We start from the raw sequence: 15,301 nt of genomic DNA on the forward strand, positions 1-15,301 counted from the left end.
GCCTCAGGGATAGAAAAGACAGTCTGGGGAATATAATCAATAATGTTGTAAATATACTTTAGGGGGCCAGATGAACTCATATCTTGTTAGGGAGGCCACTTCATGGACGGTGTAGAGGCCTGACCACTGCACTGTACATCTGAAGCTGCTGTTGAGTAATATATGTCAACTATAATTTAATGCATATATAGTCATGGGATGTGGAGTATAGTGTGGGAATGGCGTCAATGGAATTGTAATAGATAAGTATGACATTGGGGGTGGGAAGGTCAGTGGAAGGGGAGGGGGTTGTCACTTTGTTTTGTACACCTGAAACTAAAAAAAAAAGCCTGTCAAGCTGCTATTACTTATTTGTGCAGTTGGGCTGTGAGTTCAAGGGCTGGGCAGAATCTTATTCTTCTCGTATCCCCAGCACCTTGGCTGTGCCTGTTACCCAGAAGGCATAGTCTGGGTTTGCCTTACGGGTATGCACCCACAATAGAATTTATAGCCAGGGATTTAAGAAGACCTGCTTAAAGAAGACTGCTACTTTTTTTTTTTTTTTTAAGATTTTATTGGGGAATCAGGGAAGGGGAACAGACAAGTTGCTGTCCTTTTTTGTTCTTTAGTCTAGTTGTGGAAGACGTGGCTTCACTGGCCCATGTTGGTATTATCACTGCGCTCTTCCCAGGTGAGACAGTCGCTCGCCGGCCATTGGACTGCCGCTCATGGAGGCTCACGCCACTCACAAAAGCTCACGCCCGCCCCCGTTGGCGATTCACAGCAGCCTAGCTCCAGACCGAGCTGTTGTTCATGATCTTAGCTGTAGAGAGTGCAGCATCACTGGCCCTCATTGGGATTCGAACTGGGGCCCTGCTGCTCAGAGCTGGTATCCAAGCCAACTCCTAACCAACGCGCCACTCAGCCGGCGCAAGGACTGCTGCTACTTTTACTTTCTACATAAATGACCATTGGTTGTACTTTCAGTGTAGAGTGGGAAGTTTTTTACTTTCTCTGTTTTCATATTCAGGTTATTATGTTTTGGTTATATAAACTATTTGAAGGCAGGACTGTACATATCGTGAATGTGGTATTTTTAGATTTCTTGATGGGATAAAGAAAAATGCAAGTTGTGGATAAAAACTTTTGCATCATTTAGAATCACCCAGTCATCGTATTTTAATGCTGTTGGGTTGTCGGAAAAGTCATGACGCATTTTTTTCTGGTTTTCGTTGCAAAAATGCGTCATGACTTTTCCGACAACCCAATATAAGAAATGATGAAGATGTAAAAAGTAGCAGACATTTATTGGGGACTTATTAAGTGCTCAGCCCTATAATGAATGCTTTTACAAATGTGCTTTTTTCCTTAAAATAAACTTATGAAGTAGGTACAATTATTATACCTATTTTACAGATAAAATACTGAGGCATAGAAAAGTTACAGATATTATTCCAGGTCTCACAGTTAATGAGTGTTTTGCTTAAAATAAAATGAAAAGCTAGCTTTAATTGATTATTTACTGTTTCCCTTAATGGCCACAGTATTTTGTTTTTGTTTTTTTTTTGCATTATCCACTGGACAATACATTTCGGAAACTATTACTATGTTATACCTAGTTGTGATTACATTTTTAAAAATTGTCTAAAAGACAAATTCTTCTTAAATTATTTTTATAAACCTGTTTTCTAATTAACACTCCTAATTTGTATTAATGCTTATGTTGTTTATTTTGAATTTTCCTGAAATACCTTAAAATACTAAATTGTAATATGGACAGGGATCACTTTGCAGGAATGATCAAATGTCTGCTTTTTTCCCTTACAGGAAATGATGAGCAAGTTATCCTCCATGATGTTGAAAGGTAAATAGATTGTTGGTAATGTGAAGGTGATTGACTCTAGTTTTCATATGAAGAGAAGCAAATACCTCTTTAGACCAGCGGTTCTCAACCTGTGGGTCGCGACCCCTTTGGGGGTCGAACGACCCTTTCACAGGGGTCGCCTAAGACCATTGGAAAACAAAAAGATATTTACATTACGATTCATAACAGTAGCAAAATTAGTTATAGAGTAGCATCGAAAATAATTTTATGGTTGGGGGTCACCACAACATGAGGAACTGTATTAAGGGGTCGCAATTAGGAAGGTTGAGAACTGCTGCTTTAGACCAAAATAGTTTTTGATTTTTGAAGAAAATATAAAACCAGCCGTTTTTTTCTGAAGAAGATTCCTGTAACAGTTTTGAAGTAAAATTTTGATTAAAGAAAAAGATTTGCAAAGTTGGTATGAAATTATAGTTTTCATGTGAAAATTTAAAGGGAGAATTGGAAGGAAAGGAAACATAATACTTAACAATAACAATTATAACTAATGCTTATGTGCCAGACCCCGTTCTAAGTGCTTTGTAGGTATTATCAGTTTAACCCTCACAATAGTTTTATGAGGCAATACTGTTATGATCTCAGTTACAGCTGAGGAAACCTCAGGTCAGGTGGTGCTAGGATCTGAATGTGGCCTGACCTCAGAGCTCTTACTCACCATGCCAGACTGTCAGAAGATCCTTCCTTTATGCAGCTGACGCCAGGCCTGGCTGCTTCAAAGCTTTCCCTTGCTGTTTTGGAATTCAAGCACCACCCCCAAATCTATACACAAGCATGTGCATTCTGTAGTAATTGGAAACACAAAACTCATTTGTTGAGTCACTTTTAAATATGCTCATTTAGTGCAAAAAGCAAACTTACCATGAAATCTATTAAAAGTATCTTCAATAGTACTTTTATTTTTTTACCTGAAAGTTGAATACCTACTTTTAAAGGAAATATAATATCCTTTGGGTTGACTTTCTCCTAGAAATGAAAGGCAATCCTACCCTAGGAGCTAGAAGGTTGGGCCCCTGGGCTGTTTGTTTGGATGTGTGTGCCTGTGTGCTTCTCTCTGCTCTGTCTCTCAGCAGTGAGACCTTGGATGTGTTTGCTCATGAAGATGCAGTATATGGCTTGTCAGTGAGCCCAGTGAATGACAACATTTTTGCCAGCTCCTCAGATGATGGCCGGGTTCTCATTTGGGACATCCGGGAGTCTCCCCATGGAGGTAGGGTCACTGTGCAAAAGGCTGTTGGATATTGTGTTGAAGAGTTTGATGTCAAGTTCATTGTGTATCCAATTTATGACCTGAATAACCTGGGTGGGAGTGATGCAAAGGGAGAGGAAACTCTCACATGGAGGCATAGATGTGTGTCTCTGGAGGTCTCATCCTACCCCTAAGTAGTCAGAAGTGGGGCCTCTTGCCAGTCCTCTCCAGCCACCTGTGAATCTCCACCAACACTTGTACCTGTGGTAAACACCTCAGTATCTTGGTGTTTAGTAGCCCCTAGGAACAGAAGATGTGGTGCCTCATTTTGGAGGGTAGCAGGCAAGGGCCAGCTCAGTGCGTGGTTCTCACATGCACACATTCTTAGTTATTTATAGAGAGGGGGTGTTATGCATTTTCTTGCATCCTAATGTTAGACTTGTTATTTTGCTGAAAAAACCTCGGAACCTTACCTTTAATGTGTATAGGAACTTAAGATGATGGCAAATATACTCTGAATGGGGTGTGGGGGTAGGATCATCTGAGTGAACTTGTCCTCCAAATGTGCTCTTTGAATCTCTGAAGTATAAAATGAAGAATTGTTTTGTTGAATTTTTCTGAAGTTCTTCCGGAAATGCATCTTTTCAACTCATTTCCTGTAGAGATTTTTCTTTGTTACTCTGCCTGTCTTCAAAGGCTCTTCCCCAGCACTACCCTCAGTGCCACTCCCACCCTCACCGTGGGTGCAGCTTTGTCGTGAGCATGTATATAGAGTAATTTTCCTGCTTGCCTCATCCGGCAAGATCTGGGTCTATTTTATTATTCCGAGCATTTAACATGCTGGGCTGTGCTCATTATTAAGGTTCATGCTATTAGAGAAGTGTGTTCTTAGGGTTAGGCAGATAAGGTAGCTGTAAGCTACGGCTGTGGTTGAGTCACCTGGTGCTTGATAGGTGAAATTCTCCTTATCTGAGCTACCTGCTGGCTGACATGACTGAACCCCCTCCTGCCCAGGGGCCTGTGAGGTATCACATATGGAAATTACAGACTGGGGATGCTTTCTGTCTGTTGCTTCTAAACATCCTCCACAGGAGTATGCCTTCCCAGGTTGCAAGTCGTTTCTTCTTTACCTGGAGCCAGCTAACGTGTGCAAAGGGCTGCGGGATTTCTAGGTGAAGTTGATTAGGCGCTGGCTGGATGCAGGAGGTTCAAGTGTTAGTTGCCCTCCTTCCCCTTCTTAGTATTGCAATGCTGGGAATTAAATCAGAACGTTCTAGACAGAGGCCATTTTCATTTCAACTTAGGGAGCAACATGACGAGAAGGGAAACTACACCATCGTTTTTCCTTGTCTTCCTTTTTCTCGTTGTTTTGCTTTGTCTTCATTAAATATTTATGTAGTTTTAAAACTTCTAATTTCTAAAACTAATAAATTTGGATTAAGGTATAATAAGCCTACCTTAATAAAAAGTAATTGGTCATGACTTTTTTCAGCTCATGTGGAAATCCGTTTTACTTACTGTAAATCAGCTTACCTTCCCATTTACAGTGACCATTTCTGTTTTGTCTGAATAGGTGCTATATTTGTATTTCTGAGTATTATAGCTTAAAGTTTATTTATGTAGGTTTAAGTTGCTTTTTTCTATGTTCAAAAAGTGTGGGCTAGGACTTGTGGGGACCTTGTGAGTAAGGGTGACCAAGTTGGGGCTCCGGCCCATTGGGGTGATTATTAAAGTGTGTGCTCCTACTCGCTTTCACGTTTCTGCCGGCCTGCCTGCCACTGCCCAGAAATGCCCCAAATGGACTGATTGTAAGTTCTCTCTTCACAGAGCCCTTCTGCCTGGCAAACTATCCGTCCGCCTTTCACAGCGTCATGTTTAACCCTGTGGAGCCCCGGTTATTGGCCACAGCCAATTCAAAGGAAGGAGTGGGTCTCTGGGATATTCGAAAGCCTCAGAGGTGAGTCTCCTTTATTCATAAGGTTTTAAAACTTTTCCCTCCTCAAAAAAAAAAAAAACTTTTCCCGCCTCAACTCTCAAGTAATGTGATCAGCCAGCAAGGTCTGTGAGAACCTCTTTGGCAGCTGATCTCAGTTGGACATCTTCTAGCTTGGACCGGTGTCTCTGAAGCTAGGGGAGCCCTGTTTCCAAGGACAGGCAGTGTGAGGAACCCACACTCCTTGCTGAGTAGGAGCAAGGTCAGTTCTGGGCAAATATATGAAGTAATGAGAGCCTCCCTTCAATACTGCCTTTTGTCTTCAGGCCCGGTTTTTTCAGATGACTGAGAGATTTGCTGGGGATGGAAGAGGTGGGAGGGGATATGCCATACTCATGGCCACGAACCAGGACTTCTTAAACCCAGGCTGGAGGGGTTCCCTAGATGGGCTTTGGGAAAACTGTGAACCTCAACATTTCATGGAAATTATGTTGTGTATTCATTTAAGTGCATTTTTCTGAGAAGGGAGTTTGTTTGCTTTTTTTCAGTTTCTCAAAAGGACCAGTGACTAAAACAGTAAAGGTGAAGAGCCACTGCACAACAGTGTTAGGGACCTAATGTGCCTCCTCTTCTGTTTGCATTATTCAAAGAGTACACTTAGACAATCCTGAATTGACGGTATGAATCGCTAATGGGGAATTTCAGGCATCAGGAGGGAAATGTGTGGGTGGTGGCAAATAGGAGGCTCTTTCCTGTTCCTTAAATCCCATAAGAGAGGGGCAGCCGTCTATGGCACCTGTACATAAAGCTTGCCTCGCCGGCTCCTCTGGAAATTCTACATGGAGGTAACTCCCCACCTTGTAAAACAGTATTGCAGAGGAATGTCATGGAAAGTAAGCGAGGTTCTGATGTATTTCGTGGGCCTCAGATGAAAGGGGCCATTTAAGTACAGAGGATTATCTTCGCTGGTGATTTTTAGTCTTAGTTAATTCCCTCCATGGGGCAGTCAGAGGGAGTTGGAACTATCACAGCAGATCATATAGCCCAGAGGGGTGTCCCTGGTGTTGATTGGGGCTCCCCGAGACCCCGTAGGGAAGCAGAGGTTTCTCCTGCTGTTTCTGTTGCATATACATCTGGCCTTTGCTCGTCCACGCTGCTGAAGTGTGTGTAGTGCAGGACCCTGTTGTACCTGGGGGAGGCTTGTTCTCTGCCTGTGTTTCCTGCGTTCAGCTGTAGCACTCTCAGCCACTTCAAGCTCTTTAGGAACAACTGTTCTGCCTCCTCCATACTACAATACAAGGGGCAAGATTTGGACTAGTTATGTCAGCCTTCTCCCAACCTATCTCCCATACTTACAATTGTAATGAATAACTGGCAGCTGGAATGGGACGCCAAGTTGTTCATGATGTGAGAGCGTCTTGAGAGAAGAGGGAAGTCGAACGCCTTAATTCTCCTCCCGATTTGCTCCCAGCCGTTCCCCACTGGGCATTGTATGTGGGCCTCCTCTCCTTTCCACTTGTCCCCTCACTTCATAAAGCTTCTTTCTTTTTATAACATTCTAAGTGAGACTATTATTTTTTTAAAGTAACATTTATTAGACTTAGGGCTTACAGCCAGAGAAGTGTTATGAAAAGAAAAAAAATCTCATCTGCAGATTCTCTGTTACTTGCATGTTTTTTAAATGTTTGCTCATCAGTATGGTTGTTCTCCTTCCTGGTCTCTAGCCAGACTCTCCAAAGGTGACAACCACAGTGAACAGTTTCTTATGTATCTTTCCAGACATAATTTAATGCATAGAACAGCATGTATGTGTATCCTTTAAAAATTTTAGACTAAAAGAACCATATAATAATACCCACTGTTCTCAACTTCTTTTTTCAATTAATAATATGTATTGGAGCTTTATTGATATCAACACTTACAAATCTAGCACATTCTTTTAATGGCTACATGTTACTCCATTTATACGATGTACCCAACAACCAGGACTTCTTGTTATCAGTTTGGGCCATAATAAACAATGCTGCACTGAATTGGTTGCACACCTGTCTTGGCCTGCCTTTGCAGAAATATTTGTAGGGAATTGCTGCACTAAAGGGTATACGTTTATATATATATGATTTTTTTTTTAAAGATTTTTTTATTGGGGAATTGGGGGATGGGAACAGCGCTGGGGAATTGGGGTAAGGGGAACAGACAAGTTGCTGTCGTTTTGTTCTTCAGTCTAGTTGTGGAGGACTGGCCCAAGTTGGCACCATCATTGCGCTCTTCTCGGGTGAGGCAGATCAGTCGCCGACTTCTGGATGGCTGCTCACTGCGGCTGCTAGCCGCTCACGCTGGCTGCTGGCTACACATGGTAGTCCATGGCAACCCACTGTAGCAGGAGCTGCAGCCTATGCCGTCGCCGGCGACTCATGGCAGCCCAGCTCCAGGTTGAGCTGTTGTTCAGCATCTTAGCTGTAGAGGGCAGTGTCACTGGCCCTCATGTGGGATCCGAACTGGGGCCCTCTGGCGTCCCAAGCCAGCTCTTAACCAACGTGCCACTCAGCCGGCCCCGTTTTTATATTTTTGATAAAAATTGTCAAATTATCCTGCTACCACCAAGGACTGCACTGATTTACAAACCCACCACCTGTGCATGAGACCCTATGTTTCTCTCACCGACCTTCACCAACACTTAAAACTGTTGCTAGTTTTATGGGGAAAAATTATCTTCTTTTTTTTATTACTTCTTCAGTTATGGCTAAGGTTGTATGGTTTCTTTGGTAATCGATAGTTTTCAAAGTCCATATGGGAGAAAAGCCATCTAATAATGCTAATTGGCAATTCTTGTCTGACAAAAGGAGCACAGTGCTGTGGGCAATAGGATGTGTTTACCTGTTTCTTTCAACTCTTCTGAGGTTCTATGTGGTTTTATGGGTATGAGGCAGAAAGGGCATGAAATATTCTTTTTTTTTTAAGATTTTTTATTGAGGAATTGGGGGAGGGGAACAGCGCTAGGGAATCGGGGGAAGGGGAACAGACAAGTTGCTGTCCTTTTGTTCTTCAGTCTAGTTGTGGAGGACGTCGCTTCACTGGCCCATGTTCGTGTTATCATTGCACTCTTCCCTGGTGAGGCAGATCAGTCGCTGGCCTCTGGATAGCCAATCACGGCAGCTCTTGGCAGCTCACACTGGCTGCCGGCCGTTCACGCTGGCTGCCAGCCACTCACGGTAGCTTATGGCAGTCCACTGCAGCAGGGGCTGCAGCCTACGCCGTTGACTCACGGCAGCCCAGCTCTAGGTCGAGCTGTTGTTCACCATCTTTAGCTGTAGAGGGCAGTGTCACTGGCCCTCATGTGGGATCCAAACCGGGGCCCTGCTGCTTAGAGCTGGCCTCCCAAGCCAGCTCTTAACCAACGCGCCACTTGGCCGGCCCATGAAATATTCTTGAGGTCCAGTTCTTTATCCACTGGTGTTTGGGGATTAAATTATAGATCTTTTTTGAATTCTCTCAGTACAAGTTGGTGTAACGGAGGGAGAAGGGGGCCTTTTGTCTTTTCCATGCAGGATTAATTATGCTGATTTGTAGTAGATGATTTATCTCCTAAACTTGGATACTTAGAAAACCCAACCCAGATCTTGGGGCAATTCTGAATCCCCTGGGAGGACAAGCCTGGAAATGGATAGGTCCATTTCAGGGATACTTAAAGACCAAGGAAGGATTTTAGGGAATTCGTGAATCTCTTATAATTGTACGCAAAATTGTTCCTTGTAATTGTAGGTAAAATTGTGTGTGCTTGAGTATCTGAATGAGCACACGTGGCATTTTTTTTCTCAGGATGGGGGAAGAGTGTTTACTAGGTTCTCATAGAGACTCTTAACCCCCCTCAAGAGGATAAGAGTCACTTGGTGTTCTAAAGGTTCTAGATTTAGAGCTTATCATGGTTCCTTGGCAGGCTAATAAATGACTTCCAGCTTATAATAGCTTGGGCATGTCCATGAGTTCTGGGTATACTTGGGAGGCCTACTGGCTTCCTAGAAACAAGTATAATCCCCATGGATCAATAAGGGGGCCTCAAACTGAACACTTTTCCCCCCCTGGCTTAACCTATGGATTATTTCATGTTGGAATTGTTTCTCTGACCTACCCCAAGCCTAAGCTGTACTTCCCTACTTCACCTTGGTATCCCATAGAAGTGTGAGCAGGGTCATGTTTTTCCTGCTGAAACCCTGAAATAAGCTGATTAGAGGGCTGGCTGGTAGAATAAAATGTCAGCTCTAGAAGGGACTTTAGTTATCATCCGATCTGATGTCCTTATTATACAGAACTAGCCCAAAAGAGGGGAGGCAGAAGAACTTGATGATTTAGAGTGTAGAACCTGAAGCCGTACAGTACACCTTAATAGCCATGAAATCTTGATTTGAACAAGTTACTTCACCTCTCAGTGCCTCGTAATAATAAATAATAGCTGATATTTCTTAAGCATTACTTGCCAGGGATAATGATAATTATATGAATAATTCCTTATTTAATCTTTATGATAGTCCTATGAAGTAGGTTCTATTATTCCTATTGATATTTTAAGAATAAGGAAATCAAGATACAGAGAGGTGAAATAACTTGTGTGTATGTTTCATATCCACTCCCCTTTTTAATCAGGGCCCCATTTTAGTTTGTGCCTTCTTACATTCTAGTTTGTGCCTTCTTACAATAGAACTTGGTCAGCATTCCTCTCAGAGTTTTCTAATACAGACCTGCCCAACACTGAAGCCTGGATCCCTTAGACTTCCTGCCTCTAAAAGTTAAACCCATTTTCACTGTCTCCCAGCCCAGCCCCTGTCTGCATGCTGGCTTTCCAAGTTTCTTGCTCTTCTAACACTGGAAGCCTTCATGTAGTATTTATTTTGCTGCAAAGCTTTAGAACAGAGATTGTAAACTTGTTGCCCATAAGCCAGATTTAACACACAGGGATATTTTGTTTGGCCTCTATGATATAATAGTGTTTGGAAAGTTTCACAGAAAAATCACAATTTCTAAAATCTCTTGAAAAGTCAAAAGATCTGATATAATTGGACCATAATTTTCATATGACAGCAGTCAGCTGAAGCCGAATCATGAATTCCTCCTTGAACCTTTCGTGTCCCACCACTCCTTGATGTCTACTCCCAGGATGCTTCCCTCATTTACGTTTTTTGCCTGGCTGTGTTCACTGGGGTTTGAAAGGTCTGCTTTAGGGATTTTGGGGGTACGCATGGGCCATAGGGTGGGAAAATTGAGTGTAAGTGACTGGGTAAGAGAGAAGACTTCACATATACAAGTGTACATTGCGTGTTTGAACAAGTTTGCACTTACTCATTTAGATTATTTCTGCTGATATCTTCACAACCATCCTCTCCTTTGTCACTGCCAACATCCCTATTATATTTTGCTTGGACTGGTGCAGTAGCCGCTGAACAGTTTTCAAAACTGAGATCCTCTCACGTTGAGAGCGTTTAGGGAAAGTGAAGCTTACCAGCTCTCCTTGTCTCGCCCTTTTCATGGCCTGTTTTGCTCTCTGCTCCCTTACCACCTCTCTCCCTTTTCGTATCTTTAGTTTCTGTCAGTTTCTGTCAGGAACTGTTGGTTCTGTGTCAGGTAACAGTGTCTTGCTTTGACAATGATAATAAAGAGTGTTCTTTCCCACTCTAATAAAACTAAGGCACGCCAGGAATTCCTATAAAGACTTACCTATAAGATGGTACTTTTACATGTTGTGTAAATGACACATTTGAAAATGGACAATGAGTGCAAATTTCTATTATAAGAAAGAAATTGCTGTTAGGACCATGCCTGGCTTTGGGGGCCTCTAGGTTAAATGTCTGTTCTGCAGGGTCTGTGCCAATCTTCCTACTGTAGAGACTAAATTAAGTGTAACTCCTTGCTTCCTGAACAACCCAGACAATCTCTGCCACATTGCTTCTGAGGGTTATTCATACTATTATATGAAAAATAGAGCCCAGGGTACAACTTCAGAGGCTGGAAAAGGCACTCGTTCTCTGATGTGTTTTGAAACTTTAAAGAATGAGGCTCTCTGGACTTTGACCTCCTCCTCCTCAGAATGCAGGGCCATCAGGGTAGAAATGAAAGGTATGTATGAAAGCAAAAATCAGTAAATTGGATTTCATTTCAAATTAAGAACTTGCTCATCAAAGACACCACTAAGTGAAAAGCTGAGCCAAAGAACAAGCCATAATCTGGGGAAAAAAATGTTTATATATGTATTGAGCAAGAATTCATTCTATAATATATAAAGAAATACAAATCAGTAAGTATAAGACACAAAACTCAATTTTTAAAATGCAGATATGTCAAATGGACACTTCACAAAAGAAGATATCCAAAAAGTCGATAAGCTTTTGAAATGTACTCAACTTCATTACTCATGGGGGAAGTGCAAATTAAAACCACAATGAACTATACTTCCTGAATGGTTAAAATTAAAGTGACTGATAGTACCAAGTGTTGCCAAGGATGTGGAGCAGCCAAAACTCTCATGCATTTTAGGTGAGTGTAAATTGGTGCAACCACTTGGGGAAACCATTTGTCAATATTGGCTAAAGCTAAACATAAGACTCCATGATGCAGCAATCTCACTCAGGAATAGTTATGATTACATGTTTGGTGGAAAAATGATTATATGTTTCCACCAAAGACATATATAAGAATATTCACAGCTGCTTTATTCATAATAGCCCAAGGCTGGAAACAAACCAAATGTCCATCAAAGAAGAATGGATAAGTAAACTACAAAATAGCCGTACAATAGGATATTAGACTATAGAAACACACATTGACATGGATGAATCTCATAGCCATAATGTTGAATGAAAGAAGCCAGATACAAAAGAGCATAGGACCCCATTTGCATGCTGTTAAGAAACAGGTTATAGAAGTCAGAATAGTGGCTACCTCTGGGTAGGGTATTGATTTATTTAGGAAGGCATGAGGGAAGTTTCTGGGGCTCTATATCTTTATCTGGGTAGTAGTTTCATGAGTGTATGCTTTTGTCAAAATTTATTGAGCCATATGCTTAGAATTAATGTGCTTTACTGTATACTATATCTTAAAGTATATATTTTTTAAAAGAATTCAAGGTCACTATTAGCTTCAAATGGGTATTTACCTTCTTCCCTATGATTCCAATTGTTGTAGCACTACCACCTCTTTAAGGAGCAGCTTGAAGGCAGAGAAGAGTCAGGAGGACCCAACAGTTTAGATGGTGTTATAGAAAACTGCAAGGGAAAAGCTAGGGACCATTGCAGTTGTCAGAACGGTTAGCTCTAATCAGAGGCCATGCCTTCTGGTCGGCCTCTCCTTTCTCTCCTCTCCCACTCACTCGTCGTTACTGTCTACGCGTGCTTGCACAGTACTCAGGCAAGGGTTCCATCCACTGAACCCTGTAGTATGAGCTTGTTTCCTCCCTAAAACTAGTCCTTTCTTAACTTCTTTGTTTTTATTAATGTCACTCTTATAATCATCCTGGCTGAAATCCCGGAGTCCCATTTGACTCTTTTGTCTCTTCATCCCTCTCTTGTAACCAGCTTTGCTCTGTGTCTGACCTCTATTTTCAGTTCTTAAAGCCCCTGCCCCATTTCAGGCCCATATCACTCTTTCCATGAGGTAATTACTGCACTGGCTTCTTAACTTGTCTCTTGCTTCTGGCATAGAGCACATATCCCTAAACATCACTTTTGCTGTTACCTTACCTACCCAGGAGCTTTAGTGGCTTCTCGTTATTTTTGTTCATGGCCATATCCCCAGAATTCATTATGTGGGATGCTCCAAGAAAATGTCTTCTGGAATGACTGTATGACCTACTTTATTGCATAAACTAAAACCCCGTTAGCCAGCAGCCTGCCCTTCTCTGCTGCCAGTGTCCCTTCTTCCCTCGTATTCCTGCTCCCCATACACACACATACAGGAGAATTTCTCCTTTTCTCTTGATTTTTCTTTGCCTGTTCAAGTCCTAGTTAGCCGTCAAGGTCCAAGAACAAATGGTAACCCATCAGGGAAAACATCCTTGTTAAATCTCCTTGTTACATTCTTTTTTTTTTTTTAATTGGAGAATTTGGGGAGGGGAACAGTGTTGGGGAATTGGGGAGGGAGACAGCCAAGTTGCTGTTCTTGTCTTAGTTGTGGAGGACGCCAGTCGCCATCTGGCTGCCCATCGGCAGCTCGTGGCCTCTAAGCTCAAGGTGCTGTGTTCAATCTTAGTTGTGGGTGGGCATAGCCACCATCCCATGTGGGAGTCAAAGCAGCAGCCTTGTGGTTAAGAGCACACGCTCTATCCATTGAGCCATCTGGGCAGCAGCTCAGCTCAAGGTGCCGAGTTCAGTCTTAGTTGCTGACAGGCGTAGCCCACCACTGAACATGCAGCATTGTTAGGAGCATGTGCTTTCACCAGCTGAGCCATCCTGCCGCCTGTTGGCAGCTCAGCGACAGCTCAGCTTAGGCGCAGTGTCACTGGCCCATATGGGAATCAGACCGGTGGCCCTGTTGCTCAGAGCTCATGCTCTTAAGCTAACTCTTAATCAACTGAGCCCCTTGGCCGGCCCTGTAACATTCTCTTAATGCTTCCTTTGTTCACTGTGTCTCCCGCACCTAGCACAGTTTTGGCACAGAGTGTGTTGAATGAATGAAACTTTCCCTTACATATAGAAAGAATTGCTCTGTTTAGAGCCTCTGTAAAGTACTTATGGTCTGTGGCATTCATGTCGCATGTCTCAGTCACTGCTTTTGCCATCATTGGCTGTCTTTAATATGACTGTGTCCTATTATCCAGCTAGGACCAGTATTATGATCTTGATTTCCTTCCCAGTACCCACAAATTGCTGCTCAGGACAGAGGCACTTATCCTAATTTGTACTATTACTTGTTATGTTTTTTTGGTGAATTTTTTTTTTTAAGATTTTTATTGGGGAATTGGGGGGATGGGAAGAGCACTGGGGAATTGGGGGAAGGGGAACAGACAAGTTGCTGTCATTTTTGTTCTTCAGTCTAGTTGTGGAGGACATTGCTTCACTGGCCCAAGTTGGCACCATCATTGCGCTCTTCCCGGGTGAGGCAGATCAGTCACCGGCTTCTGGATGGCCGCTCACTGTGGCTGCTGGCCACTCACGCTGGCTGCTGGCTACATATAGTAGCCCATGGCAACCCACTGCCACAGGGGCTGCAGCCTACGCCGTCGCCGGCGACTCACGGCAGCCCAGCTCCAGGTTGAGTTGTTCAGCATCTTAGCTGCGGAGGGCAGTGTCACTGGCCCTCATATGTGGGATCCGAACTGGGGCCCTCTGGTATCCCAAGCCAGTTCTTAACCATCGCGCCACTTGGCTAGCCCTTTTTTGATTTTTAAGGGCCTTGTTTTATTCGTCTTTAATCTCTAGTGCCTAGTATAGTGCTTAGAATGCTACGGGCTATTAGTAAATATTGAATGAATGCACAGTTTTACCCCAAAATAGTCTGTATTTTAAAAACTAGCTTTCTACCTGTAATGTTTTCTGGATCTATCAGTTCCCTGAGTGTAATGGCATGGATCAAAATGTTGTCTCTAAGGAATAAACCTTTAGAGGAGGTTGTAAGGGCTCTTGCTGGGCTTTGAAAGCCTGTCAATTAGTTATGTTGGGAACCAGGGATTCTGGTGCAGTTGCTTTCTAGCGTTTAGGCCACAAGGTGGAGCTCTGCAATCAGCTTTGTCCACTGGAATTCACCAGGGCTCCAGTATCCTAACCCAGTGATTCCCAAACTTTAGAGATCATCTGAATCACTTGGGGAGCGTGTTAAAGTGCTCCTTCCTGGAGCACAGACCCAGAGATTGAATTGTTGATCTGGGGTGGGACCTGTGAATCTGCCATTTTTAAATAGATACCTATGTGATTTAGCACTTTTGCTTATCCTGCAAGATGGAAGCTGTGGTTATTCAGAGGTCCTTATCAAATTTGCTACTGTGTTCATTCGGATCCAGGGTCTTTGGGCTTTGGGCCAGAGCTTCCCTGTGTCCGTCCATTCCTTCTCACCAAGCACAAACGTACCTTTTATAACAAGACACTTAGCTTCAGACCAGAGCATCTGGGGAACATCTGGTGAGTGGATGGGAGTTCTGCAAGCATGTACCAATTCATGTCCTTCCTTTAATACTCCCATGTCTTTGTCATTGAAGAAGAGGTGATATCAGAGCTCTAAACCAAGTGGACTTTTATTATTTTAAAATCTTTTTTCTTTATAAAAAACTATTTTTTAAAGATTTTATTGGAGAATTGGGGGAGAGAACAGCACTGGGGAATCAGGGAAGGGGAACAGA

General features: G+C 42.8%; 1 protein-coding gene across 3 annotated transcripts in view; it reads left to right on the forward strand.

The window, feature by feature from the left end:
- Nucleotides 1-15,301, forward strand: part of DCAF5 (DDB1 and CUL4 associated factor 5) — a 106,482-nt gene that overhangs the window by 25,512 nt on the left and 65,669 nt on the right. For 2 of the 3 annotated variants that reach the window (XM_019641393.1, XM_019641395.1), the window contains exons 3-5: nucleotides 1,807-1,843; nucleotides 2,932-3,071; nucleotides 4,878-5,007. In XM_019641393.1, coding sequence (XP_019496938.1) covers nucleotides 1,807-1,843; nucleotides 2,932-3,071; nucleotides 4,878-5,007 — 307 coding nt within the window. The remainder of the gene's footprint in view (nucleotides 1-1,806; nucleotides 1,844-2,931; nucleotides 3,072-4,877; nucleotides 5,008-15,301) is intronic. The other variant, XM_019641394.1, reaches the window with a different exon arrangement.

The sequence above is a fragment of the Hipposideros armiger genome, unplaced genomic scaffold (genome assembly GCF_001890085.2).
Source record: "Hipposideros armiger isolate ML-2016 unplaced genomic scaffold, ASM189008v1 scaffold_59, whole genome shotgun sequence".
Lineage (NCBI taxonomy): Eukaryota > Metazoa > Chordata > Mammalia > Chiroptera > Hipposideridae > Hipposideros > Hipposideros armiger.